The 26,127-nt window shown below is 47.8% G+C and overlaps 1 protein-coding gene across 2 annotated transcripts in view; it reads left to right on the top strand.

Annotated features, from left to right (window-relative positions):
• The window catches only part of PRDM10 (PR/SET domain 10), a 1,138,198-nt gene that overhangs the window by 254,989 nt on the left and 857,082 nt on the right, over nucleotides 1–26,127 (top strand). For both annotated transcript variants that reach the window (XM_086956905.1, XM_086956904.1), the window contains exon 8: nucleotides 14–217. In XM_086956905.1, the coding sequence (XP_086813031.1) occupies nucleotides 14–217 (204 nt within the window). The remainder of the gene's footprint in view (nucleotides 1–13; nucleotides 218–26,127) is intronic.

Here is a 26,127-nt window from a genome sequence, read left to right as displayed (position 1 = left end):
CCATGTGCCCAAGGTGTCGCTCGACAAAGGCAGCAACCCGGAGCAGGATTTCCTAGACGATCTGTGGTTCGAGCTGTCAGAAGAGTCGCTTTGTAACTGGATGATGTTTGTGCGCCCAGCCCAGAACCACCTTGAGCAGAACCTAGTGGCATACCAGTATGGCCAGCATATTTATTATACTACAATTAAGAATATTGAACCCAAGCAGGAGCTCAGGGTATGCATCTTACTTTTGTTCCATCCTAATGTATCTGCAAGATATTTAATGGCACTGTAGCTCCTACATCTAATCCACCTTTATTCTTTTTTTTGATAATCAATTGTATTGATTTTTGAAAATGTACATTGCAGCACAGGTAATCATCATAGTTGACTTCAAATACTCAGACCTGGTGGTCAGTTCCTACACATGCATGAAAACTACGACCATTCACTTGTCTAATGCAACCACATAGAATGCACAGACATTGAGGTTTTATCAATTTAGTTGTTGCAACCATTTGCCCTATATCCTTTCATGCTTCTTTGGGCAACCTCAGGCTGTGAACAAAGGTTTCTTCTGAGCAGCACACCAGTCCACTCCTCGACGCCACTTGGCTATTCTCGAAGGGCTGGGCTGGGATCAGCCTTTGTTCTTATAATTAATATCTGCGACATTTGCCCTGTAATGAATGTTCTTTCCTGCTTTATAAATTGAACTTTTTCAGTAATCATGAACCTCCCAGACACACTTCAAATGGTGCCAGGGATGTACACCTGCAATAGATAATAAAACACTTGAGTATGTGACAAGCGAAAGGCTTTACTGCACCTACCAATCTTCTTGTTCTTCTGATTGATCATTCATGGCTTTTCCTGTTTTATGCTCCTCCATCTTATTTCTTCTGTTTTTTTTCTTTTTTGTGCCATGATCAGAGGCTTATCTTAGTTAATGAGTTTTAGCTTTGACGGTATGTCTGAGATTTCCGATAAATACTGCATAGTCCCCAACTAAAAAGCTGGTGCTATCAGCATCATGTGTTGACATGGACGTTGGAGGTTTGAGTTGGAGAGGGTTTTTTAGGCACTCCACAGAGAGGGAGGCCCAAAAAGTACTCCACATTTTTGAGTTTGAGAAAGCTGGCATTCAGTAGATTGGTGCGTTAAGAACAACACATAGAAACAAACTCCTTCCGGTCTGCACCAATATACCCAACCTGACACCACCGTAACATGAGCAACACTCCCCACACCTTCTAGGCACTTCAAAGACATGAACAAAGATGAATTTGAGTTAATGTACAAGGCAGTCAAAACCAGTATCCCAGACACAACAGACCCTGATCCCTTGCTGCCTATCCTCCCTCAAAACCCTCATCCACTGATCACGTTTTAATCCTAGTCAAAGTTAGTAAGTCCAAGACAGGTGTCAAAGCAGTCAACAAGTGTTTTCTCAGTGACCTTTCAAAACTAAAATGTTCTAAGTCTCTGAAATGGCAATGGTACAAGTCTCAGGCTGTACTAGATAAAACCTAATTCAAGATATGCAGGAAGGGATACCTCAAAGCCATCAAAAGGTTTTAAACTTCTTTCTATGCTAAACGCACCCACAAAGCACCAAATCAAGCCAAGGATAAGTTTAGTATAATGAGTTGCCTAAATCAGAGGTGCCGAAAACAAAATATTATGTGATCTGTGAAGATAGTCTTAAATTCCAATTCAAATATTCCTTTACCTGTTTCCAATCTGTGAAGACCAGTGAGTTTCAGGGCCTCTCTAAAAAGATAAGTGTCCAGTGTTCCTGCGGACCCTTGCTCATCCTCATGCTGTACGAACTCCTCCCTCTATCACATTAGATACAAGAAATTCAAGAAATGAGTTATATTCCTCTTCCATTAAAGCCATTCCAGGACCTCAAAAGCATGCTACCTCCACCGCTCCTCTTGGAAAAAAAATCAGCGGACCCCAAAACAATGGCTAACTTTTGGCCCATCTCTAACCCTCCCTTCTTCAGCAAGATCATGGAAAGGGAGTGACAAGATTGTTCCAAGAATATGGGAGCCCCAGTCAGTATGTAGACTTGTAGGAGGAATTGAATCAGCCTTACTCAGTATCAAGAAGGAGCTCCTCAACTCCATGGACGAAGATAAAAACAAAGACCTTATTCTCTTGACATAACTTCAGCTTATGACAGGCGAGCATTTCATTCTTCTAGAAAGGCTGGAACAATGGGCAGACGTAACCACTTCCTTATGGATTTAATATGTTTTTTTACCAACTACAGTTTTTTTCTCAGACGATGGCGGACATGTAAGTGCATTGTTCCGTACCGGCCCAACTTTAATCCTTCACCATCCGGATGGCTAGAGGCAGTGGCTGGCCCGGGGGCAACCTCAGGGGTGCCGGCTCATCCATGTCATACACTGCTGAGTGGTAGAAGGCCCTCCTAATACCTGACCGGGCCGCCTGGAAGTGTTGTGGCTTTAGAAGCCTCCTACACCGCATGACGCAGGCGAACAGAGGCACTGGTTGGGGCTATGCGGAGCCTGGCTGGGGGCTCCGATCCCGAGATTCACACGGAGGAGCTGCTGGGGCCCCGTCACAGACAACCCCCGACCCCCCAGGACGTCATTACCCCTTGCCGCCAGGCTCTCCGACGCATATCCAGACCGCAGCTGCGGTGCCCGGGTTGACTGCGACCTGCCGACAGGTGAGAGGGCTCGTGATCTGGACTGGGGCCTGGCGAGCCTACTACAGAGTGACATGATGCCTTGTGTCCCGGCCAGGGGTCTGCTCTTCCTGGTGTGAACAATGTGGGGCATGTGACTTACGGTGGAAGATGCTGTGCTTGCCAGCCGTGCGGGGCCCTGGTGGTGTCCCTGACCTCAGGTGGCCCAGAGGTGAAGCAGAAGATTTGTCCTCTCTCGTGGTGGTGCATGTGCTGCCCGCTAGTTACCTTTGCGATGCACCGCTTTTGCGGAGATCGACCTCAGCTGTGGGGCCTGTGCCTGCCGCCTGGGATTGGTAAGAGGGGTAGGTGTCACGTGTAAACTTCATCAAGATTACCCTTGGATGCAGTTTATTCCTGGAAATGCAGGTGGCTACTGGCTACATTAATTATAGTAGCACTGCAGCTGCGGAAGGCGGGGGTGGCCTGGGCCTGAGTCGGGGCCTAGTGACCGAGGAGGTTGCTGCATGGTTCCTGGGAAGTGATTGAGGAGGTGTGAGGGGTGTGAGCCTAGGTCATGGCCTGGAGGAAGCACCGTAGAGAACATTGTGTGAAAAAACCTTCCAATTACTTCTGATCACAGATCAGTTAGGTGAGAGTCACATTCTGATTTACTGAACCAGCCGAATTCTGTCCCCACTTGGGTTCTGTGTAATGCTGATTGCAATTATGGGCACATCTAAATCTAAACAGGGAGGCCCGCAGCTGGAGACAGAAGACTCCTCACTCCCACCATCGGGGTAAAAGGAAGATGGGGAGGTTAATGATGCTTTGATCCACTCTCACCTGGGCAGGGTCTTGGCTGCTATTGCGGACACTAAGACCATCCTCCAACAGGACATTTTTTAAATTTTATTTTTTATTAACGTTTTTATTAAGGTAGTTGCAATACAACAGTAAAATACAAGACAGAAGTTCCATGCAGAGACACAATGCAGAGTAGCAAGGTACAGTCCAACATAGGCATATCAATTACAGTGAGCGGCATAACGTCAGCGAGAAAATCTGGAAGCAATGTCCTGGCAGTTCAGTTCACCCTAGTGTGAGAAGTTGGCCTGATATATGATGTCTCCAATTCTGGGGGCACCTTGTATCAGTCCAAACAATCCCTTATGGTGTCTGGTTGTAAGTCAACCTTATAGACAAGCTATCCTAAGGGTAGCATAGACCAAGCAGCCTTAAAGGCTTAACTCAAGAGGTCGTTTTACCAATCACAATCCTGTAATATCAAATGAAAGGACACCACACAAGTTATATATTATAAAAATATATGTATTTATTACTAGAATAATCCTCTATACTCTTTATGAGTCTAGAAGCACAAGCCTTTAAACAAAAGCACAGTTAAACATATAAAAGATGTACAATTATGGATGAGGCCCAGGGGCCACGCGAACCATATATTAAAAAAGTGGTATAAGTATCACTAATCGAACAGTGGTCAGGCCTAGGGCCTGGGGAATCGCTGGGAGCAGTCGGGACTAGCAATGCTGAAGTCGGGAAAAGCCCGCGGGATTCGGGTGCAGCGCTTAAAGCACACACATGCACCAATGCAATGTCAATGGTGCGTAAAAGTTACTGTTAAAGGAGACTTCTGACTAACCTAGAAGGACGAAACTTTAGACATATACACTAGAGGTTTGTACCAGTACAGGAGCACCGGCGTTGCTGAGTTACCTCACCCACAGGAAGCGGGTGCACGGGTGCAAAGTAGTGTCGGCTTTCGTCACGCTGGTTGATGGTGCCTGAAGATGAAGATGCTGCAGGCGTCGAGAATGAAGTGTCCGGTGTGATCCAAGGGTGGATCGAAGATATAGATGATCTGAAAGCAGAGGGGACAGAGTCTGGGTCACTCAGCAGTGACCAGTGTGGAACCAGGAAGGAACCAGGCAATGTCGAGCGCAATCAGGTCGTTGTCGTGAAGCTTGTCTCCGCTGCCACGTGGACTCTAGGGCACCGAGGATGTCCAGGAGTGGATCACGAGCTGTCCCACACAGGCTCTCGCTGTCAGCGGTGTCGGCTTCCGGATTGGAGCAAACAAACCTTGGCAAGCGTAACCCACGCAGGGTTCGAAGATCGCTTCTTACTAGGACCAGGATGGTCAGAGCGGGTGCTCCTTTTCAGGGGAGCGAGGGCAAGTCTGGAGCAACCAGACTCGCAAGTCAAATTCAAAGGTTCGTCGGTACAAGGGCCGCTAGCCAACAGGCATGCGACCGGACCAACGCGTTGAGCCAAAAGATGCAGAAGGGCCCCACGCAGCACTCGGGGAGTGTAGAGGGGTGAGCTTCGGTGCAAGAGAGGCTCAGGGCAGGGGCTTCTCAAACCCCAATGCACAGCTTCGAGGGTGCCTCGGGAGCTGCACGGTCAGCGCCTCGTGGTCTTTCCAAGATGGCGGGCCCCACGCTTCAGGTCGCCTCCACGGGTCTCAGCTCTGCAGGGACTGTGGATCGGGCTGTTAGAAGGCAGGCACGCTGGGTCTTGTCAATCTCTGTCGCTCGAGTTCCGGCGGGAACTGCAACAAAGCTAACGTCGAGGTGCTGGAGCGTGCCTGTTTGCACAGGGTGGTCACTCCTTGACCACAAGGGAGATTCTTCAGTCTTCTACGTCAAGTAGGATGTCGAAGGGTCCAGAGTTTCGTTTCATAAGTTTCAGTCAGGATAATCTGAGTGCATTGGCACTGCTCTCATTCTTATACCAATCTAGGGGTCTGGATTACCTGCTAGGTCCCTTTCCCTTTGTCCAGGGTCGCGCTGGGACTGGGGCTGGTGTGCCCCAGAACCGGTTTGACCGGATTATGCAAGGGGAAGCCTTGTGCTCCCCAGGCAGGGTCTAGTTTCATTCAACCCACCCTGCCCCAATACACTATCTCCTGTCTGGGGAGGTGTAGCACCTCCCTGCGACAGGAAACCCTTTGTCCAGGCCTCCACTGCCAAGTTTCAGTCAGCGTGAAAATTACAAAAAACACAGTTGATGGACAGAATGTAGAACAATGTCATAAATTCACCCCAGTACAAGGATCTGGGCCTAAATCCATCGTTTTGTTTGCACTCCACACCACCCTGGGTTAGACACTGGCTATATGCAAATCAGCTCTGACCCTGTGCCTCATGGGAACAGTCCAGTCCGAACTACCAAGCCATGTCTTTCCCAGACCGGAATCAAGCATCCAAGGACCGGTTTCTGGCTATCAGCCTGGATAGCTTGACTCCAGTGGTGTGGAGAGCCTGGGACTCACGTCTGAGTATACCCAGCACACTCGGGGTGAAAATTGCAAAAAACACAGTTGATGGACAGAATGTAGAACAATGTCATACATTCACCCCAGTACAAGCGTGTTTCCGGTCCAGTGAAGACATGGCTTGGCAGTTCGGGCTGCACTGTTCCCATGAGGCACAGGGTCAGACTGATTTGCATATAGCCATGTCTGAACTGGGGTGGCAGAGTGGGCTACAGAACGGTGATGGATTAAACCCAGATCTCTTGACTGGGTGTGAGTGTCTGATTGATTCAGAAGCTCTGTCCATCACCAACCCCTTTTGTACCGCTTTTGGCCGCCATAAGTGTGGCAGGGTATACTCAGACGTGAGTCCCTTGCTCACTTTGCCACTGGATTCAAGCAAGCCGGGCTGAAGAAGGCTGGAATGCCAGAAACCGGTCCTCGGAAGCTTGTTTCCGGTCCAGGGAAGACATGGCTTGGCAGTTCGGGCTGCACTGTTCCCATGAGGCACAGGGTCAGACTGATTTGCATATAGCCATGTCTGAACTGGGGTGGCAGAGTGGGCTAAAGAACGGTGATGGATTAAACCCAGATCTCTTGACTGGGTGCGAGTGTCTGATTGATTCAGAAGCTCCGTCCATCACCAACCCCTTTTGTACCGCTTTTGGCCGCCATAAGTGTGGCAGGGTATACTCAGACGTGAGTCCCTTGCTCAATTTGCCACTGGATTCAAGCAAGCCGGGCTGAAGAAGGCTGGAATGCCAGAAACCGGTCCTCTGAAGCTTGTTTCCGGTCCAGGGAAGACATGGCTTGGTAGTTTGGGCTGCACTGTTCCCATGAGGCACAGGGTCAGACTGATTTGCATATAGCCATGTCTGAACTGGGGTGGCAGAGTGGGCTAAAGAACGGTGATTTATTAAACCCAGATCTCTTGACTGGGTGTGAGTGTCTGATTGATTCAGAAGCTCCGTCCATCACCAACCCCTTTTGTACCGCTTTTGGCCACCATAGGTGTGGCAGGGTATACTCAGACGTGAGTCCCTTGCTCACTTTGCCACTGGATTCAAGCAAGCCGGGCTGAAGAAGGCTGGAATGCCAGAAACCGGTCCTCGGAAGCTTGTTTCCGGTCCAGGGAAGACATGGCTTGGCAGTTCGGGCTGCACTGTTCCCATGAGGCTCAGGATCAGACTGATTTGCATATAGCAATGTCTGAACTGGGGTGGCAGAGTGGGCTAAAGAACGGTGATGGATTAAACCCAGATCTCTTGACTGGGTGTGAGTGTCTGATTGATTCAGAAGCTCTGTCCATCACCAACCCCTTTTGTACCGCTTTTGGCCGCCATCAGTGTGGCAGGGTATACTCAGACGTGAGTCCCTTGCTCACTTTGCCACTGGATTCAAGCAAGCCGGGCTGAAGAAGGCTGGAATGCCAGAAACCGGTCCTCGGAAGCTTGTTTCCGGTCCAGGGAAGACATGGCTTGGCAGTTCGGGCTGCACTGTTCCCATGAGGCACAGGGTCTGACTGATTTGCATATAGCCATGTCTGAACTGGGGTGGCAGAGTGGGCTAAAGAACGGTGATGGATTAAACCCAGATCTCTTGACTGGGTGTGAGTGTCTAATTGATTCAGAAGCTCCGTCCATCACCAACCCCTTTTGTACCGCTTTTGGCCGCCATAAGTGTGGCAGGGTATACTCAGACTTGAGTCCCTTGCTCACTTTGCCACTGGATTCAAGCAAGCCGGGCTGAAGAAGGCTGGAATGCCAGAAACCGGTCCTCGGAAGCTTGTTTCCGGTCCAGGGAAGACATGGCTTGGCAGTTCGGGCTGCACTGTTCCCATGAGGCACAGGGTCAGACTGATTTGCATATAGCCATGTCTGAACTGGGGAGGCAGAGTGGGCTAAAGAACGGTGATGGATTAAACCCAGATCTCTTGACTCGGTGTGAGTGTCTGATTGATTCAGACGCTCCGTCCATCACCAACCCCTTTTGTAGCGCTTTTGGCCGCCATAAGTGTGGCAGGGTAAACTCAGACGTGAGTCCCTTGCTCACTTTGCCACTGGATTCAAGCAAGCCGGGCTGAAGAAGGCTGGAATGCCAGAAACCGGTCCTCGGAAGCTTGTTTCCGGTCCAGGGAAGACATGGCTTGGCAGTTCGGGTTGCACTGTTCCCATGAGGCACAGGGTCAGACTGATTTGCATATAGCCATGTCTGAACTGGGGTAGCAGAGTGGGCTAAAGAACGGTGATGGATTAAACCCAGATCTCTTGACTGGGTGTGAGTGTCTGATTGATTCAGAAGCTCCGTCCATCACCAACCCCTTTTGTACCGCTTTTGGCCGCCATACGTGTGGCAGGGTATACTCAGACGTGAGTCCCTTGCTCACTTTGCCACTGGATTCAAGCAAGCCGGGCTGAAGAAGGCTGGAATGCCAGAAACCGGTCCTCGGAAGCTTGTTTCCGCTCCAGGGAAGACATTGCTTGGTAGTTCGGGCTGCACTGTTCCCATGAGGCCCAGGGTCTGACTGATATGCATATAGCCATGTCTGAACTGGGGTGGCAGAGTGGGCTAAAGAATGGTGATGGATTAAACCCAGATCTCTTGACTGGGTGTGAGTGTCTGATTGATTCAGAAGCTCCGTCCATCACCAACCCCTTTTGTACCGCTTTTGGCCGCCATAAGTGTGGCAGGGTATACTCAGACGTGAGTCCCTTGCTCACTTTGCCACTGGATTCAAGCAAGCCGGGCTGAAGAAGGCTGGAATGCCAGAAACCGGTCCTCGGAAGCTTGTTTCCGGTCCAGGGAAGACATGGCTTGGCAGTTCGGGCTGCACTGTTCCAATGAGGCACAGGGTCAGACTGATTTGCATATAGCCATGTCTGAACTGGGGTGGCAGAGTGGGCTAAAGAACGGTGATGGATTAAACCCAGATATCTTGACTGGGTGTGAGTGTCTGATTGATTCAGAAGCTCCGTCCATCACCAACCCCTTTTGTACCGAAGTTTCAGTCAGCAGCAGGAGGTCAGACTCGTGTCGGTGGCAGCAGCATCCATTTTGTGATGCTGAGGCTCTTTTAGAAAACAACCGCGTTTTAGCAAAGTAACATGTCTTCTCCCTCTAGAAGGGTGGAATGCTATCACCGTCGACAGGACTGTTGAGGGGATAGTATTCCAAATCGTATGACACCTTACACAACATGTTTTGATAAAGCCAAACCAAAGTTAGCACATAACCGTAATGGATTATAATGCACTTAAGAGTATATGGTATGGCAATATCCCGGAACAGCTAAGGGAGTTGTTCCCGACAGCTGCAGACAGGCTCAGCTCATGCTAGAGCACCATCTCACATAAAACCAAGCACTCTGCCTCCATGATTGATAAGGCCTGCCATAGGAGTGACTTATAGGTTTATATGTGTCCAGATATAGGTTTAGATATAGGTATACTATATCTAAGCAAGGGGAGATTACACCACCTTGCCCCAGCTGAGTGATCAGCCAGTTGTGTCAATTTAAGAACCAGCCAGGGGTGGCAAAAGCTATGCTGCAGCCCCTGGTAGGCCTTGGATGCACCTATGCCCTTGGCACCTATAGTGCACTATGTAGGGGCTGACAAGGTGTCCAGTACCAATTTGGTTATGCACCTAGGGTGCATGGAGTCCATTTTAAGGAGAGAGCAGATAGCCTGGGGCCCTGATTGGCAGGGAACCAGGCCAACTAAGTCGAAAACCAGCTAAACACAAGGCAAAAAATCTGGGGTAACCATAGTCAGGTGTCCACCTTCCTACACATCCCCCCCCCCCCACCCCCCCAAACGAAAGGAGATAAGGCTATCCTTGACCAGGTAAGCCTATATTGCCTGAGTGGCCATATAAGGAAGTACCTGCAGGAGCATGGTTACCCCCTGTCTCATGGCCCACTAAGCAATCCCTCACCCTTGGGGTATTAGAGGGTTTCCACCATAGGGAATCACTACCTTGGGTGTGTTTTTGCAAAGTAAAAGGCTGGTGTGGATATGGAGCATTGAAGTGAGGCTCCACTAATTTAGGGCTCAGCTTCCTCCAATTATCTTCCACCATGTGTGCCTTTCTTTCATCAACTGAGTTGCACTGTGCTCTCAGGGTGAACCTCTGGCTACCTAAAGCTGGAGGCTGGGTCCCTTTTGTTGGCTTACTGGAGGGACAGTTCAGGTTTGGGCCCTTTGGGTCCCAGGTTTGCCTGTGCCCAACAGAATCCATCTGTGGGAGGTTCCTAACTACTTTTAAGGGGGATTCCTCAGGAGTTTTTAACGTTTTCACCTGGCTAGGGCTGCTAGTTTCGGTGCCCCTAATCTGTTGATGGGGGTGCTTTATTTGACAGGGGGCACTCTGGGGCTCACTGTCCTTCTTGTCTTCTGGAGCCCTGGGCTGACTAAGGCAAGGTAGAGAGGGGCAGGTTACCTGCTCCAGACTGGGTCCCACCTGAGAAGGGTCCACTGCCATCAGGGGCTCTGTCAGGCCAGACCTAACAACCTCTGGGACAGTTCCTTCATCAGGGGTAAGATCAGTTCCCTGAGGATGCTGATCCTTTCCTAATGTCTGGTGAGGGGGAGATTTCTCTTCCTCCTCCATGCTCTCTGTTTGTGTGGAGTGATCCATCATTTCAGGCTTCACAACACATGAATCAGTTTGAGTTTGGGCTGTGGCCATCACAGCCCCACCAACCTTTTCAGGTGGAGACTCCGTTTGGGTATGGGCTGTTATCATAACAGCTCTGCTAACTTGTTCAGGAAGGGCTTCTACTAAAGATGGGGCTGATTTTTGCACAGCCCTACCAACCTTTTCAGGAAGGACATCTTGGATTGGGGCTGCAGCCATCACAGCCCCACTAGCCTTTCTATGGACATTTACCATTCTAGAATGGATTTCCTGTTCAACCTCAGCCCAGGCTGAGATTTCCAAATCATTACCAAGTAGGCAATCTACAGGCAAGTTTGCTGACACTGCTACTCTCTTTGGGCCTGTGACACCTCCCCAGCTAAGATTGACTACTTCCATGGGATGATTGGTTTCTATTCCATCAATGTTTGTCACCTGGTATGTGGCACCAGGTAAAAGTTGCCTTGAGGGGACTATACATTCAGCCACCATGGTGATGTTAGCCCCTGTGTATCTAAAGGCCTCAACTTTCAAACCATTGATGAGGGGTTCCTGTCTGTACTTGCTCAAAGTATTTGGGCAAGCAGTGTAATTGGCAAACCCCATGCCATTCTCATAGACAAGAGTATCTGTGGTAGGGGACCTGGATAGTCCAGAGTCCACCTGTGCTCCAAAAGTAAACCCACCCAAATTCTTGACGGTGCTCCCACAACCTGGGGGACCACTGCTAACAGTGACAGGAGGTGTTGGAGCTGTTTTTGGAGGAATATTTTCTTTATTGCCATTCTTTGGACAACAGCTGTCTGATTTCCAATGGCCAGTCTGTTTACAGACATGGCAGTATGGCTTTTTCTGGGTAGATGAAGTGTCTTGGGACCCACCCCCATCCTTGGAGTTTTGGGGCCTTGGGGAAGTCTTCTCTTTAAATGTATCCCCACCCTTATCTTGAGGTTTGGTAGAATCCTTCTTCTGGTCATTGCCCTGATTCTTAGGCCTAATCCTGGTTCGGACCCATTTGTCTGTCCTCTTACCCAATTCTTGTGGAGAGGTCAGATCTGAGTCCACCAGGTACTGGTGTAAAAGCTGGTTCTGACAATTACTTAGGATCTGCTCCCTCATAATCAAATTATACAATCCTGTAAAGTCATGTACTTTGCTGCCATGTAGCCAACCTTCCAGAGCCTTAGTAGCACAATCTACAAAATCAGTCCAGTCCTGTGTCTGTGTCTTCTGGGTATCTCTGAACTTTAACCTGTATTGTTCAGTGGTTAGGCCAAACCCATCTATTAGAGCACTCTTCAGGACAGTGTAATTTTTAGCATCCTCAGGTCTAACTGTGAGGAGCTTATCTCTCCCTTTCTCAGAAAAGGAGTACCATAAAATTGCAGCCCACTAATCTTGGGGAACCTGCTGTACCATGCAGGCTCTCTCCAGAGCAGTCATCCATTTGTGGATGTCATCCCCTTCCTTGTAGGGGGGCACAATCTTTGTCAGGTTTCTAGTATCATAGGACCTGTCTTTCTCTCTAGGAATTACGTTGCTGCCACCAGTGGAATCTAATCCACTCAACTTTTGTTCCCTTGCCAAAGCAAGTTTAGCTTGGGCCAAGGCTACCTCTTCCCTCTCTATCTGGAGTTGGACAGCCCTCATTCTGGCCTTATGCTCTCTTCTCTGGGGGTGGGGGGAGTCATTCCCCTTTGAGATTCTCTTGAGGCACTAGAAATGTGAGAATCCCTGGAGGGAGACTTCAATCTTCTATTGCCTGGAATAATTCTAGTTTGTACTCTGGGGAGGTGCTGGCCCTCTCCATTTCCAAGTAGGTCCTAGTTGGTTTGGCTAAGCCTCCCCACATGTACCTGGATATCCCCTTGGTCCTGATCTGACTCATTACCATCTGATTTTGTGTCCACCACCACATCTTCTGGGGTGTTCTCATTCTCTGGGGGACTCACTCCATCTCCTGTCCCTAAGGGAGCTACACTAGCTTTCTCATGGTCCTCCTTCTCCAGGATGGCTATCAGGATGGGAATGGTAGGGGTGTGACCCTTTCTCAGCCCCCTTGAAGTGCACAGGGCACTCAAGTCCTTGTGGCTGAGGTTGTCATAGCCGGAAGGTGCCTTGGTAAGGTCAACCATCACAGGTGAAGAGCCTGACGCTCCCTCTGTGCCAGCCATGACTGCTAGTGAGGTGTAAGTGGTGCACTTACCTACACTAAGTGTTTTCCTACTGTACCTTGCTAGTGAGTTGTAGGCAGGGTGTGCTAAGCCCTTTGATCTACAACGACTAAGTTCAGCAGAACTTAAATATGCTAAGCTTTGTTTATATGTACCTAAGGTACTTGATGTGATCTTTCAATTTGATAAAAACATTGTAATGGTAAAACAGCAAGCTCAAATCCGCACCGCTGCGCACCAATGTGAGAAGTTGGCCTGATATATGATGTCTCCAATTCTGGGGGCACCTTGTATCAGTCCAAACAATCCCTTATGGTGTCTGGTTGTAAGTCAATCTTATAGACAAGCTATCCTAAGGGTAGCATAGACCAAGCAGCCTTAAAGGCTTAACTCAAGAGGTCGTGTTAAGCGAGCTGTTTTACCAATCACAATCCTGTAATATCAAATGAAAGGACACCACACAAGTTATATATTATAAAAATATATGTATTTATTACTAGAATAATCCTCTATACTCTTTGAGTCTAGAAGCACAAGCGTTTAAACAAAAGCACAATTAAACATATAAAAGTTGCACAATTATGGATGAGGCCCAGGGGCCACGCGAACCATATATTAAAAAAGTGGTATAAGTATCACTAATCGAACAGTGGTCAGGCCAAGGGCCTGGGGAATCGCTGGGAGCAGTCGGGACTAGTAATGCTGAAGTCGGGAAAAGCCCGCAGGATTCGGGTGCAACGCTTAAAGCACACACATGCACCAATGCAATGTCAATGGTGAGTAAAAGTTACAAAGTTACTGTTAAAGGAGACTTCCGACTAACCTAGAAGGATGAAACTTTAGACATATACACTAGAGGTGTGTACCAGTACAGGAGCCCTGGCGTTGCTGAGTTACCTCAACCACAGGATGCGGGTGCACGGGTGCAAAGTAGTGTTGGGTTTCGTCACGCAGGTTGATGGTGCCTGAAGATGAAGATGCTGCAGGCGTCGAGAAGAGAAGTGTCCGGTGTGATCCAAGGGTGGATCGAAGATATAGATGATCTGAAAGCAGAGGGGACATAGTCTGGGTCACTCAGCAGTGACCAGGGTGGAACCAGGAAGGAACCAGGCAATGTCAGGCGCAATCAGGTCGATGTCGTGAAGCTTGTTTGGGGCACCGAGGATGTCCAGGAGTGTATCAGGAGCTGTCCCACGCAGGCTTTCGCTGTCGGCGGTGTCGGCTTCCGGATTGGAGCAAACAAACCTTGGCAAGCGCAATCCACGCAGGATTCGAAGATCGCTTCTTACTCGGACCAGGAGGGTCAGAGCGGGCGCTCCTTTTCAGGGTAGCGAGGGCAAGTCTGGAGCAACCAGACTCACAAGTCAAATTCAAAGGTTTGTCGGGACAGGGGCCGCTAGCCAACGGGCAATCGACCGGACCAACGCGTTGAGCCAAAAGATGCAGAAGGGCCCCACGCAGCACTCGGGAGTGTAGAGGGGTGAGTTTCGGTGCAAGAGAGGCTCCTGGCTGGGGTTTCTCAATCCCCAATGCACAGCTTCGAGGGTGCCTCGGGAGCTGCACGGTCAGCGCCTCGTGGTCTTTCCAAGATGGCGGGCCCCACGCTTCAGGTCGCCTCCACGGGTCTCAGCTCTGCAGGGACTGTGGATCGGGCTGTTAGAAGGCAGGCACGCTGGGTCTTGTCGATCTCTGTCGCTTGAGTTCCGGCGGGAACTGCAACAAAGCAAACGTCGAGGTGCTGGAGGGTGCCTGTTTGCACAGGGTGGTCACTCCTTGACCACAAGGGAGATTCTTCAATCTTCTACATCGAGTAGGATGTCGAAGGGTCCAGAGTTTTGTTTCATAAGTGTCAGTCAGGATAATCTGAGTGTGTTGGCACCGCTCCCATCCTTATACCAATCTAGGGGGGTGGATTACCTGCTAGGTCCCTCCTATGGGTGGGACCCAGGAAGGGGGTGGTTACACACCTTTCCCTTTGTCCAGGGTCGCGCTGGGACTGGGGCTGGTGTGCCCCAGAACCGGTTTGACCGGATTATGCAAGGGGAAGCCTTGTGCTCCCCAGGCAGTGTCTGGTTTCATTCAACCCACCCTGCCCCAATACACTATCTCCTGTCTGGGGATGTGTAGCACCTCCCTGCGACAGGAAACCCTTTGTCCAGGCCTCCTCTGCCAAGTTTCGGTCAGCAGCAGGAGGTCAGACTCATGTCGGTGGCAGCAGCATCCATTTTGTGATGCTGAGGCTCTTTTAGAAATCAACCGCGTTTTAGCAAAGTAACATGTCTTCTCCCTCTAGAAGGGTGGAATTGTGGTAAATAAAATAATTACCCTGTCGGAATTTCTATACATTAACAAGGATCATGCATATAATGAGAGGCAGAGTCCGTGGTGTCCGATTCAGAAGGGCTTTATTCAGTAACTCGAGTTAAGGGAGAATCGGGTTCCATCACCACTAGGGATCAGGAAGGATCGTCATCTGAACTTTATTCACAGAGTTCATTATTTATACTTAAAACATACATTAACTTGCATAGAGAAGGCGGAACGCTCCAGGCGGAGCATGCGAAGGTGAGAGATAAGAGCACATGGGCGTGAAAAGGGCGTGTAAGAAGGCGTACACGTGGGTGTTCACTTGATGAGTCATAGGTGTGTCATAGGTGGGTGGATACATAGAGGGGGTCTGCATGGTCAGCTGGAACCTTTACCCTACTTGTGTGCGCGGCTTGGTCATAACGTGGAAATGACGTATAACTGGGGGAAGCTGGGGGGAGCTGACTTTCGTGCTAGTAGAGAAACCTTGGATGTCAGGACGACCTGCACTTCTGGTATTATCTGATATCTTGAGTTTGGAGGATGTATAATCTGACTTAAAGGTCGCTCGAGCAAAGGCTGCTCATCACTAAATGTTAGTGTGTGCATATATTTCTTTGTGCATTGCGTGGGGCCATGGGCCTTCTATGGATGCGGGTTCTGTAAATCACTTGAATGGAGACAGAAAGGCTAAGCCCTATCTTCTGCAGGCGGAATATGTTTACCCTTTTTTATTAAGCAGGAATGTGTTTCTGTGGAACAGAGCAGATAACTGTAAGCAAAATACTGTCTTGGCAGGCCGGGCTGGGCACCTATTGGCTGAGCAGGAAGTATGTGAGAGGTCAGGGATACATAGCTAAACTGCAGTTTTCAGAGTGTCAGGAGGCATGGAGCCTGAATTCGGGTCCTGGCTCAGCTGAGCCACATAAACGAGTTCATCTCGACTTTTAAACGTGCACCATGCAAATACATTGGCAACATAGGCCTCAGTGCAGAATTGACGTTTCTTTCATGGAGGGCTTGGTGACTGACATGCTAACATTGGACGGAAATGCGGAGGCATTATAATACAGGCAGAAGAGGGGAAGTGCATGGTGACGTGGACATACATGGGGTACATGTAGGGGACACAATGGCCACGTAAAATTTCTATTTCCTCATTCCCTCCTTGTCCCCTACTGTGCCCTTCAGGACACATCTATATTCATGATACCGTATATCTGATCATACAGCATCATTTGCTCGTCTTTTTTCTTTTGTATACGTGGACGGGGAATACAGGCAGTGGCACACAAGCCGCAAATCGCTGGGCCACATTGCAGACAGAGACAGCAACTAAATATAACAAGCAGTATTATTCCTAGGAACGACAATACTTTCCATCCCCATGCTGATATTACACTCCAGAACCAACCGGACCAAGTCCATGTGCCTGGGTTCTGATGTATCTCGTGAGCTATCTTGTGGAGTCTTGTTATTGCTGCATACACGGATGGCGCGTTATTAGGAATAAACACGCAACAACTGGAGCCGATCACTCTACAAGCCCCGCCCCTATCTGCCAGGATGACGTCAAGAACAAGGCGATTCTGAAGAACAACAAGTCTCATCGCAGACTGCTCCTCCGTCAAGTTCGCCAGAGCAGATGCAGTCTCATTTACTACTGCTTCGAGAGTTCTTGTTAACCTGCGTATTAATTTACTGTTTTGGACGGGACCTATGAAGAAAAAGAATCCTTTATTGAAATCTGTATATTGCTCCAAAGCTGTCTCAGTCTGATCGACAACTGGGGAATCAGTCTCCCTCTTGTTTCTAACATGTACTAGTCGGGAATCTCGATGATAATGGGATGGGGCTAGAAAAACGGGTGGCAACAGGAACGCAATATAACACGTCCCACCCCAGTCTAAGGGCAGACGTATATAGGCTGTCTGACCGCAAATGAAATAGGAATGGCGGGAAGCTTTGAAAGTAGACTTTCCTTTATCATTGAACTCGATTACAGTATTACAATCACTGTGTCCCAAATGCACTGACCCTTTCTTTCTAATGCATAATTCACCTTTTACTGGTAAGACTGTTATGAACGGTGGACCTGTATTTTTCTCGGACTGGACATTCAAAATCATAAAATTAAGGGAAGCATTTCCTTGTTCATACACTTCATTTTCTAGATCAGTCCCTTTCCTCTGGGGAAGACCATCTTCGTCTGAAAAGCATTCTTTATTCATTACTTTATTTAAATCTCCCCAGATCCAATCACTCTGGGAATCTGTGAACTTTCTGTCTTGTGATGACATTAAAGCAAACCATGCTCCGCACGAACCATTGTGCGAGAACGGAAAAGGAAAAAGGGGCAGAACTCCCTTCGTTTTCTGATAAGGTGGGAGTCGGCCACATACCTAGCAATTCGTTACATTGCTGGTCTGATGAGAATGGTGCAACATTCGAATAAAAGTATTGTTGCGCAGGGCTAGTCGATATGACAGTTCATGGGGTGGCAGATCACTGAATGTGTGCTCTACAGTGTCATTAAAGGAAGAGTGTATATGTGAAGCAATAGGAGGAAAGAAAATATGTAGTGTCAAGCTGATACATATAATTGATATACTTAGAAGAAACATAATAATCAGAGTTACTATACATCTGCTGCGTAAGGTCTTGCAGTACTTTTCTTTCTTATCTCTCTTTCTGCTATTCTGGTCTACGATCTTATACATGTCAGGAACCTGTCTAACCGATTCACCACAGAGTGGACTTAAACAATTAAACGCTGTCTGACTTACTAGACCGTAATTTAGACCTATACTCTTGTTGCGGAGTCTTTTCTAGTAAAGGGGGCTTTGAGTCATTTGTTTCTGGGCAGTCCTTAGTTTCGATCACAGTTCCGTTATTTCCATGGAATTTCTTGATGTGTTGGGCATGGATCCAGCCTTTTCATCCCTCGACCTTGACGGCAGTCCTTGTGGTAAGCAGTACTAACTTCGGCGTTCGCCAACGGGGCTCGAGAGGGCTTGAACGATCAAAATTCCGGACCAGCACTACATCCCCCGGAACGATGGTATGCTCTTTAACTTGGGTGTTGTCGGGGAAGGCGGCGGCAACCTGTGAACTACAAGAGAGGAGTGCAGACATCAAGGAAGCCAGGTAATCTGTCAGCATATTACTGTCAACATCAGTAATTTTCTTTGGCATAGGCGTACCCCACATATTCGGTGGTCTACCAAAAACCACTTCGTAAGGGGACAGGCCTGTTCTGGAATGAGCTACCATACGCATGTAAAAGAGGGCAACCGGCAAGGCTACCATCCAATCCACGCCTTTTTGTGCACAGACTTTCGCTAATTTTGTCTTAAGTGTCTGATTGTGTCGCTCAACAAGTCCGGCTGCCTCTGGGTGTCGTACACAATGGAACTTCCACTGGTAACCTAACAGAAGAGATACTTGTTTCATTAATTCAGAGGAGAATGGCTGACCGTTATCTGAGTACACAACACGGGGCAATCCGTATCGTGGAAAGAATTCTCGTACCAGTTGCCTGGCAGTGGTCACAGCAGTGTAATCTGGGACTGGGTACGCTTCTGTCCATCTAGATAGTGCACATACAACTACTAGGACATATTTGTATCCTCTACATCTGTCCATCTGGATATAATCCATCTGGAGGACTTCAAAAGGGTGATCAGGGGGATGGAATCCACCTTGTTCCACCGGAATGCCTTTGCCTGGATTGAACTGGCAACAGATCATACAGGTGCGTACTTTCTGTTTTGCTGCTGTACGCAGGTGCTTGTTAAACCAAATATTCTGTAAACTGTCTAGCTTTGCCTTTTCTCCTAGGTGTGCTGGACTATGTGCTGTGTTTATGATGACTTGTACCATAGAATCTGGGAGAAACCATGTAGCTTTGCCTTTTGTCATCCAACCCTGGTCAGTCTGGACCCCTCCTTGTTCAGTCCATTTCTTTATTTCGTCTGGAGTGGCATGTGTCTGTATGTCGAGTACATCTTGTGAGGGATCCCTGACTGTCATGCTGTTTGTCAGTGATGGCACTTTTGTCTTTGTCGTGTCTGTTGGAGTCTGGGCTGTAATTTTAGCCGTTCGATCTGCCAGGTCGTTACCCTGGGAAATGGTGTCTGTAACTTTCGTGTGTGCTTTGCATTTCATGATGGCTATGGCTGTAGGCAAATGTATTGCTTCTAACAGAGCCTGAATAAGGGGACCGTGCTGAATTTTGGCCCCATGAGAGGTCAGGAAACCTCTCTCCTTCCATAACACTCCGAAGTCATGAACGACCCCGAAGGCATACTGTGAATCTGTATATATGTTCACTTTCAAGTTTTTGGCTCGTATGCAGGCTTGCGTCAGAGCGATGAGCTCTGCTGCTTGTGCTGACAGTGTGTCTATTCTTTGTGTCTCTATGACTTCAGTATCAGTGGTCACGGCATATGCGGCCACTAACTCTCCTGTGCTTGTTCTCATGCATGAACCATCCACATAAAGTGTCAGGTCAGGGTCTGGCAATGCAATGTCTGTCAGGTCTTGTCTTGGTTTCGTCACTGTATTAATTACTTCCACACAGTCATGTGGTGCAGTGTCCACTGTGCTTGAGGGCAAGAGTGTAGCAGGGTTCAGAATGTTGCATTGTCTGTTCTCTATGTGTGGCTGAAATAATGTCAGTTCATATCCTGTCAGTCTTGCTACAGTCAGATGTTGTGTCTGTGTCCTGTTCAAGAGAACTTCCACTGAATGGGGAACCTGTACTGTCAGGGGGTGTCCTAACACTATGGAATCACTCTGTCTTATAGCTAGGGCTGTTGCTGCAACTGATTTCAGGCACGCAGGCAGAGCCTGGGCCACCGGATCTAATGTACTAGAAAAATAAGCACAAGGCTTGTGTTTTCCTGCTTGATCTTGTGTAAGAACAGATAATGCTGTTCCATCTCGTTCAGTGACAAAAAGCGTAAAAGGCTTGCTGTAGCAGGGAGTCGCTAAGACTGGTGCTTGACATAGGGCTTTTTTCAATTCTTCAAATGCAAGGGTATGTTCTGGTGTCCAAGGAAGGACAGTCGAAGACGCTGCCTCCTGTGTTGTTAGCTGTATGAGTGGTTTGGCTAGGTATGCATACTGGGGAATCCATTGTCTGCAGTAAGAAGTGAGGCCAATGAAGGCCCGTACTTCCTTTTGTGTCTTGGGCTGTGAAAGGTTAGCAATTAACTGAATACGATCTCGTGTCAGCTGTCTACCCCTCTTGGACAGCAAGTGTCCAAGGTACACCACTTGCTGTGCACAGAATTGTTACTTCGAAGGGGACACTTTATGCCCCTTGTCTGCCAGAAAGTATAAGACTGTCAGTGATGCATGTTCGCAGTCTTGTTCTGTTTGTGCTGTGATCAGTATATCGTCTACATATTGGAGCAGGGCGGTGTCGGCAGGCATGTGAATACTGTCCAGTTGTCTTTTTAATGCTTGACTGTAAATACTAGGACTTTCTGTGAATCCTTGAGGAGCTCTCGTAAATTTAAAGCTGCGTCCATTTAAACAGAATCCGAAAAGGTATTGGCTCTCTGGATGGATTGGGACACCGAAGAAGGCGTTCTTTAGGTCAATTACAGTAAAGAACGTTGCCTCGGAATCAATTGCAGTTAGTAATGAAGAGATGTCTGGGACCACTGGGTATTGCGGTATTATACATTTGTTCAGTTCTCGAAGGTCAATCACTAGTCTGTAGACTGGTGGTGCATTAGGGTCTGTTCGTTTAAGAATAGGGATGACAGGTGAATTACATATATTTGAGTCAGTTTCTACTACCACTCCTTGTGCAATAAGTTCGTCAACAATTTTCAGTAATGCTACTACGGCATCAGGTGGTAACTTATATTGTCGGATGCGTGGCAGTACTACTCCTTGTTTGAGAGTGACACGGTGTGGCGTAATGTGCCTGTAACCTACGTCAGTCGGACCTTGTGCCCATAAATGCTGTGGTACATTCTGGAGTCTGGGATCGAAATCTTTCAACACATAATGTCCTTTAAAATCACGTAAAAACAATCGCACTCCTTCCGGAGAACAACAAATAACTGCTCCCAGTTCTTTTAATGTCTTTATACCAAGTAAATTTTCTGGACATGACTTAGTAAGTAACAAGTCTGTGGTACGGGACAATGGACCGACTCCTAGGGAAACTGGCTTTGACACTTCGTTAATAATAGGCTTTCCTGAAAATCCCAGGGAAACATTCTGTGAGCCTGAGAGGGGTGCCCCTGGAACCTCGTCATGACTGATGGTAGTTCTGCTCGCCCCTGTGTCAATCAAACATTTTCTGTCTTTTCCCAATACACGACTATGTACATAGGGACCCTCTTGATCTACAGGAACCTCAATAAGGGGCAAGCCAACCTCCCTCTCTAGGCTGTTTCATGAGTACTGTTGGAATTCTGGATAGTCTGACTGTGTGGACTGGTACATCTGTTGTGTGGCTTGTTGTGTGGGAGCTGCTGGTGGGGGCGGAAAATTCACTACTGTCTGTTGCGTGTTCTGTGGGGTGCTATTCTGTCTAGGAGGATGCGGTCTTTATTTTGTCTTGCCTGTAGCTATATTGTGTTTCAGGACGGCACATTCATTTACATAGTGACCTGGTTGCTTGCAATAATTACAGTTCCCTTTAACAGGTGGCGTGCCCTTTTTATTCCCATTAGCTGGTACTGATTGTGCAACTAGCACTTTCATTTTCGTATCTTTCATGCGTCTCTTTTCATTTTCCTGTTCCTCTCTAATTCTGTTCTGGTGGTATTGTAACATTTGCAACATTTGGGAAGGGCTATTTGCTTGCCAGGTACTCTCAACCTTCAGTACTCTATTCTTGATCGGGGGTAAGGAATTCTCTACTAATTTGCTCACAAAAAGATGTGGATACGATTCACTACTTGGCTTAAGGCCACTATTAATAGAAAAACATTTCTCAAATCTAGAATAAAAATCACTAGTGTCCTCGTCTGGTTTCTGTTTGCAGGCTGAAATGGCATCCCAATCTTCCTTTTTAGTAGTCAATAATCTCGGCAAAACCTGTATCAGGAGTTCAGGTAGTTCTTTAGCTTTTTCCCCAAGACCAACACCAGGGTCCCATCCTTTATCCTCTGTTTCCAATTCTGCCCAACTTATCTTTTTCTCTCCCACCTCCCAATCTTTCTCTTTAAGCTTTTCGTAAATATCAGCAGGTAACAGTACTTTCAATAATTTAATGATGTCAGCGTACGTGTAATCCCCTATGCGGAGAATGTCCTTTAATTCCCGGTGGAACCCCCCCGAGTCTTTATCATGGCAGGGCAGCTTCTTTTTCATTTCCAGTATTTCTATTTTCGTCAAGGGAGTGTAAACGTATACTCGCTGAAGCTCACCCGCTGTATTTTTAACGGGATGAACCTCTCGTAGGGGGTTCTGTCTGTCTATATGTAAGCCCTTTCTGTTGTGGTGTGGGGCAGGAATCATGCACGTGGTCATAGAAGTCAAGTACTTATGTCGTTGGTCTAGAATGACATTAATTAAATCGGTACCTAGGCCTATCCATCTCTCTAGTAGTATATCATCCAGTAATTTATACAAGGGACCAGGATCGGAATATTGACTCTCGTACAACGTGATCAAATGTTGAACCATGTAAATACCAGCCAAACGCTGTTCGTTCTGTGGAAGGCTCAAAAAGGTCTGAGCCACTACGTCACCGTTATATATGTTAGCATTAGACACCCATTGAACGGCTGGCCGGGCCAATTCTTGTTCGTGTAGGGTGTGGGGTCTATCGCACTCTACTCGTCTTTTCAGTGCGTTCTCAGTGGCTTGGAATAGATTTTCGAGGGAATATCTTTCTTTTATAGGAGGTCCCTTTTTGCGGTAGTCGAGGCATATGGGCCTGTCAAACGGTCGTGCTTTGCCTACGTAATTTATTTTACCCATTTCCTCTGTTTCGGGCTCAGCATCTTCTGATGCTGAATCCTCTTTCTCGTCCGACTCTTTCCTGTGTAACTTTAATATTTCTTTTCGTATTTTCCTGTACATGCATTCTGTCTGTCCCTCTTTATCATGTTTACCGGCAGCTATGTTGTCACTCCAGTCCATCAGACCTCTCGTTACTCCTTTACCTGGTTGGTCTTGTTCCCTGATCAGACAGTTAATCAAAAAACGTAAAATCATGCGTTGTACCTCCATCTTTCTTTGTTTCATGGCCTCTTCTATACTCTCGGGTCCCTCTCCCGTTCTAATGAAATGGTATATTTTATCTAAATTATCCTTCATGCCGGGTAATGCGATCAGATAATCTACAGCGTGTCTTAATCTTAGTGAGAACATGAGCATGGCACCCACACCTGGTACTGGATCGTATATACAATGTGAAATCGTTACATTATGCTTATAGGGTGATGCTGTCATATGTGGCGTTCGTTGTAACCCTAACCCCAGCGGTGTTCGTGTTGCTGGCGGTGTTCGTGGCGTTCCTGGTGGCCCCCCTCCCATTGCCCCTTGTCCTACGCCGTCTTTCACGGTCTGCGGAAGCCGCAGTTGTGCAAGCAGATCCTGTGTTGGGGGCGGAGGGAAAGAGGAATTGTTGACAGGAGGGACAGGAGGAGGGAATTCTGCGTTTACATAATCCGGAGCGGGCTCTTCTAGATAGGAGGAAATAAAAGCCTCAGCTTCTGTCTGTTTATGTCTACGTACTTTAGTCGGTATTAGTGGTGGCGGCAAATTACTGGGTACTTCTGAGGGGGTCACTTTAGGTAGTCCTTCAGCGAGGACGGTATACATACCTGCAATGAGGGCATTTCTTTCTCTATCTGCTTGTTCTGCCTTGACCCGTTCCCCCTCCTCCCGCAGTTCTTTTTCTCTGGCTTTTTCTGCTGCCTCTTTACTTCTCTCTGCTTTGTGGAATTCTTTCTCTGTTCTCCTATGCGCTTCTTTACGCCATAACTCAATGGCATCTTTCTGGGACGGTCTCACTTTCTTTTTCCATAGTGCTTCCTCTACTTTCATAATGCATTCAGCATCCCATGTTCCTGAGGCAGGCCATCTATACTTCTCTTCTAGATCCTTCGTGTAATCTACCCATAAGTCTAAAAACAGTATGGCATCTAGCCCATGTTTCTGATACATAAAATGACCAGGAGTGTCTCTAGGCGGGACAGGGACTGATTCTTCGAGTATCCCTTTCCTGGTCCCTATCTGACGTAATTTCGAAAACAGTGGCATGTTGGAACTAATTTAACGAATTCACAATATACACAAAAAGTAGACTGAAAACAACCATTCATACTACAACACTAAAACATTAAAAGCAGATATATTCTAACTAGTACATAGGAAAAACAAGAGCCTGAAAAAACTGTTAACTTTATGTACTGCAAAACAGTACAATCATACCGGTCTCATAAAGAGACACGTCTTTACCGTGCCTGTGTACCCAGACACGTCTTTACCGGGCTCAAATAAATGAACCCGTCTCTATGCGTTCCCAATAACGGTACTCACCGGGAAGCAGAACTTGAACTTGCAGGCCTCGGAAACTCGATACTGCTACTGCTGCTGCTGCTGCGCATGCGCCTCGGAACAGGTGGGCCTCGGGATACCTCGGACCTTGCTCTCTCGGCTTGGGCTCTGGTTGGGATGGTCCGCAATCCTCACCACCTCGTGTGGATGCCTGGTCGCAGTCTCCGTCTCCTCCGTGGGCCTGAGGGAGTAGGCAGGAAGTCCCGCTGTCGTGTACACTTGAAGTCCGTCACGGCTGTAGAAGGGGGCAGGGGGCTGGACCTACATCTCCGGCGCGTGGGGAAGGGGACTGGTCCCTATTCGGGCGCCAGATTATGTGGTAAATAAAATAATTACCCTGTCGGAATTTCTATACATTAACAAGGATCATGCATATAATGAGAGGCAGAGTCCGTGGTGTCCGATTCAGAAGGGCTTTATTCAGTAACTCGAGTTAAGGGAGTGTGGTAAATATTTAATTTACTCTCTTAATTTCTATGCAGGTAAGTACTTAATCAATAATAACTCAATCAGAAAGAAGGAGGCAGAGTCCGTGGTGTTAGAGTTCTTAGGGGTTTTATTCCTTAAAAAGGAATGGTCATAGTTTAGCTATCATGTTCCCGCAACCACACAGGGTTCAGGAAGGGATAGAAGAGTGCGCACCACACTTTATTGACAGTACATAGCTTATATACTTAATTCATTGTCATAGAAAAGCATGTGGTGGGCGTAACAGCTGAGAGAAGACAAGATAACAGTAACCACGTGTTAGCAATACGTAATCAGAAGGCGTGAACTAGAGGTGTGTGCTAGAAACGTCACCAGATAGGTGTCACAGAAGGGGTGGCACTAACAGAAATGTTGCAATGTCAGCAGAAATCGGAAACTTGGATGCGCGCGCAGCTGCATGACGTGTGATTGACGTGTAACTGGAGGGTGCAGGAAACTTGACATTTACACTGACGGAAAGAGACAGAAGTCTGGCATGTCAGATCAACTTGTACTTCTATCATATCTGATATCTGATGTTTGGGAACCATACTATCTGGAGGGAAAGGTCTCTGGGGCAGAAGCTATTCTATACTGACTGTGAGTGCGTGTATAAGCGCCTGAGTGTCTGCATGAGAAGCGTGGGGGCATGGGCCTTCCATGGGAGCATGGTAACGGAGGCTATGATTTACTTGCACGGAGACAGGTTGGCCCTTTGCTCTACAGATGAGGGAGATGTTTACTGAAGCTAGCAGGCAGGAATGTATTTTCGAGGAGCGGAACAGATAACTCGAAGGTTATAGTCAGTCTTGGCAGGCAGCAGGCTGAGCTGAGCACGGTGGGCCGCGCTAGAAGTAAGTCAGAGTTCACGGGTACAGAGGCAGCCTGGGCTGAGGATTTTAGAGTCAGAAGCCAGAAAAATGGCTCGATGGCAGAAATTCAGGGCCTACTTTGCCAGAGCTGAAAAACGTGTAAGGTACACTACAAATAGACGTTGGCATAGCATACTTAGGAACGGACTATTCAACCCATTCAGGGTGGGTCTGAAAGAGGACATGTTGACGTTGGACGCAAATGTA

The sequence above is a fragment of the Lissotriton vulgaris genome, chromosome 2_1, assembly GCF_964263255.1.
Source record: "Lissotriton vulgaris chromosome 2_1, aLisVul1.2, whole genome shotgun sequence".
Lineage (NCBI taxonomy): Eukaryota > Metazoa > Chordata > Amphibia > Caudata > Salamandridae > Lissotriton > Lissotriton vulgaris.
Note: the sequence above shows the minus strand (reverse complement) of the source record. Positions and strands in the feature narration are given on the sequence as shown.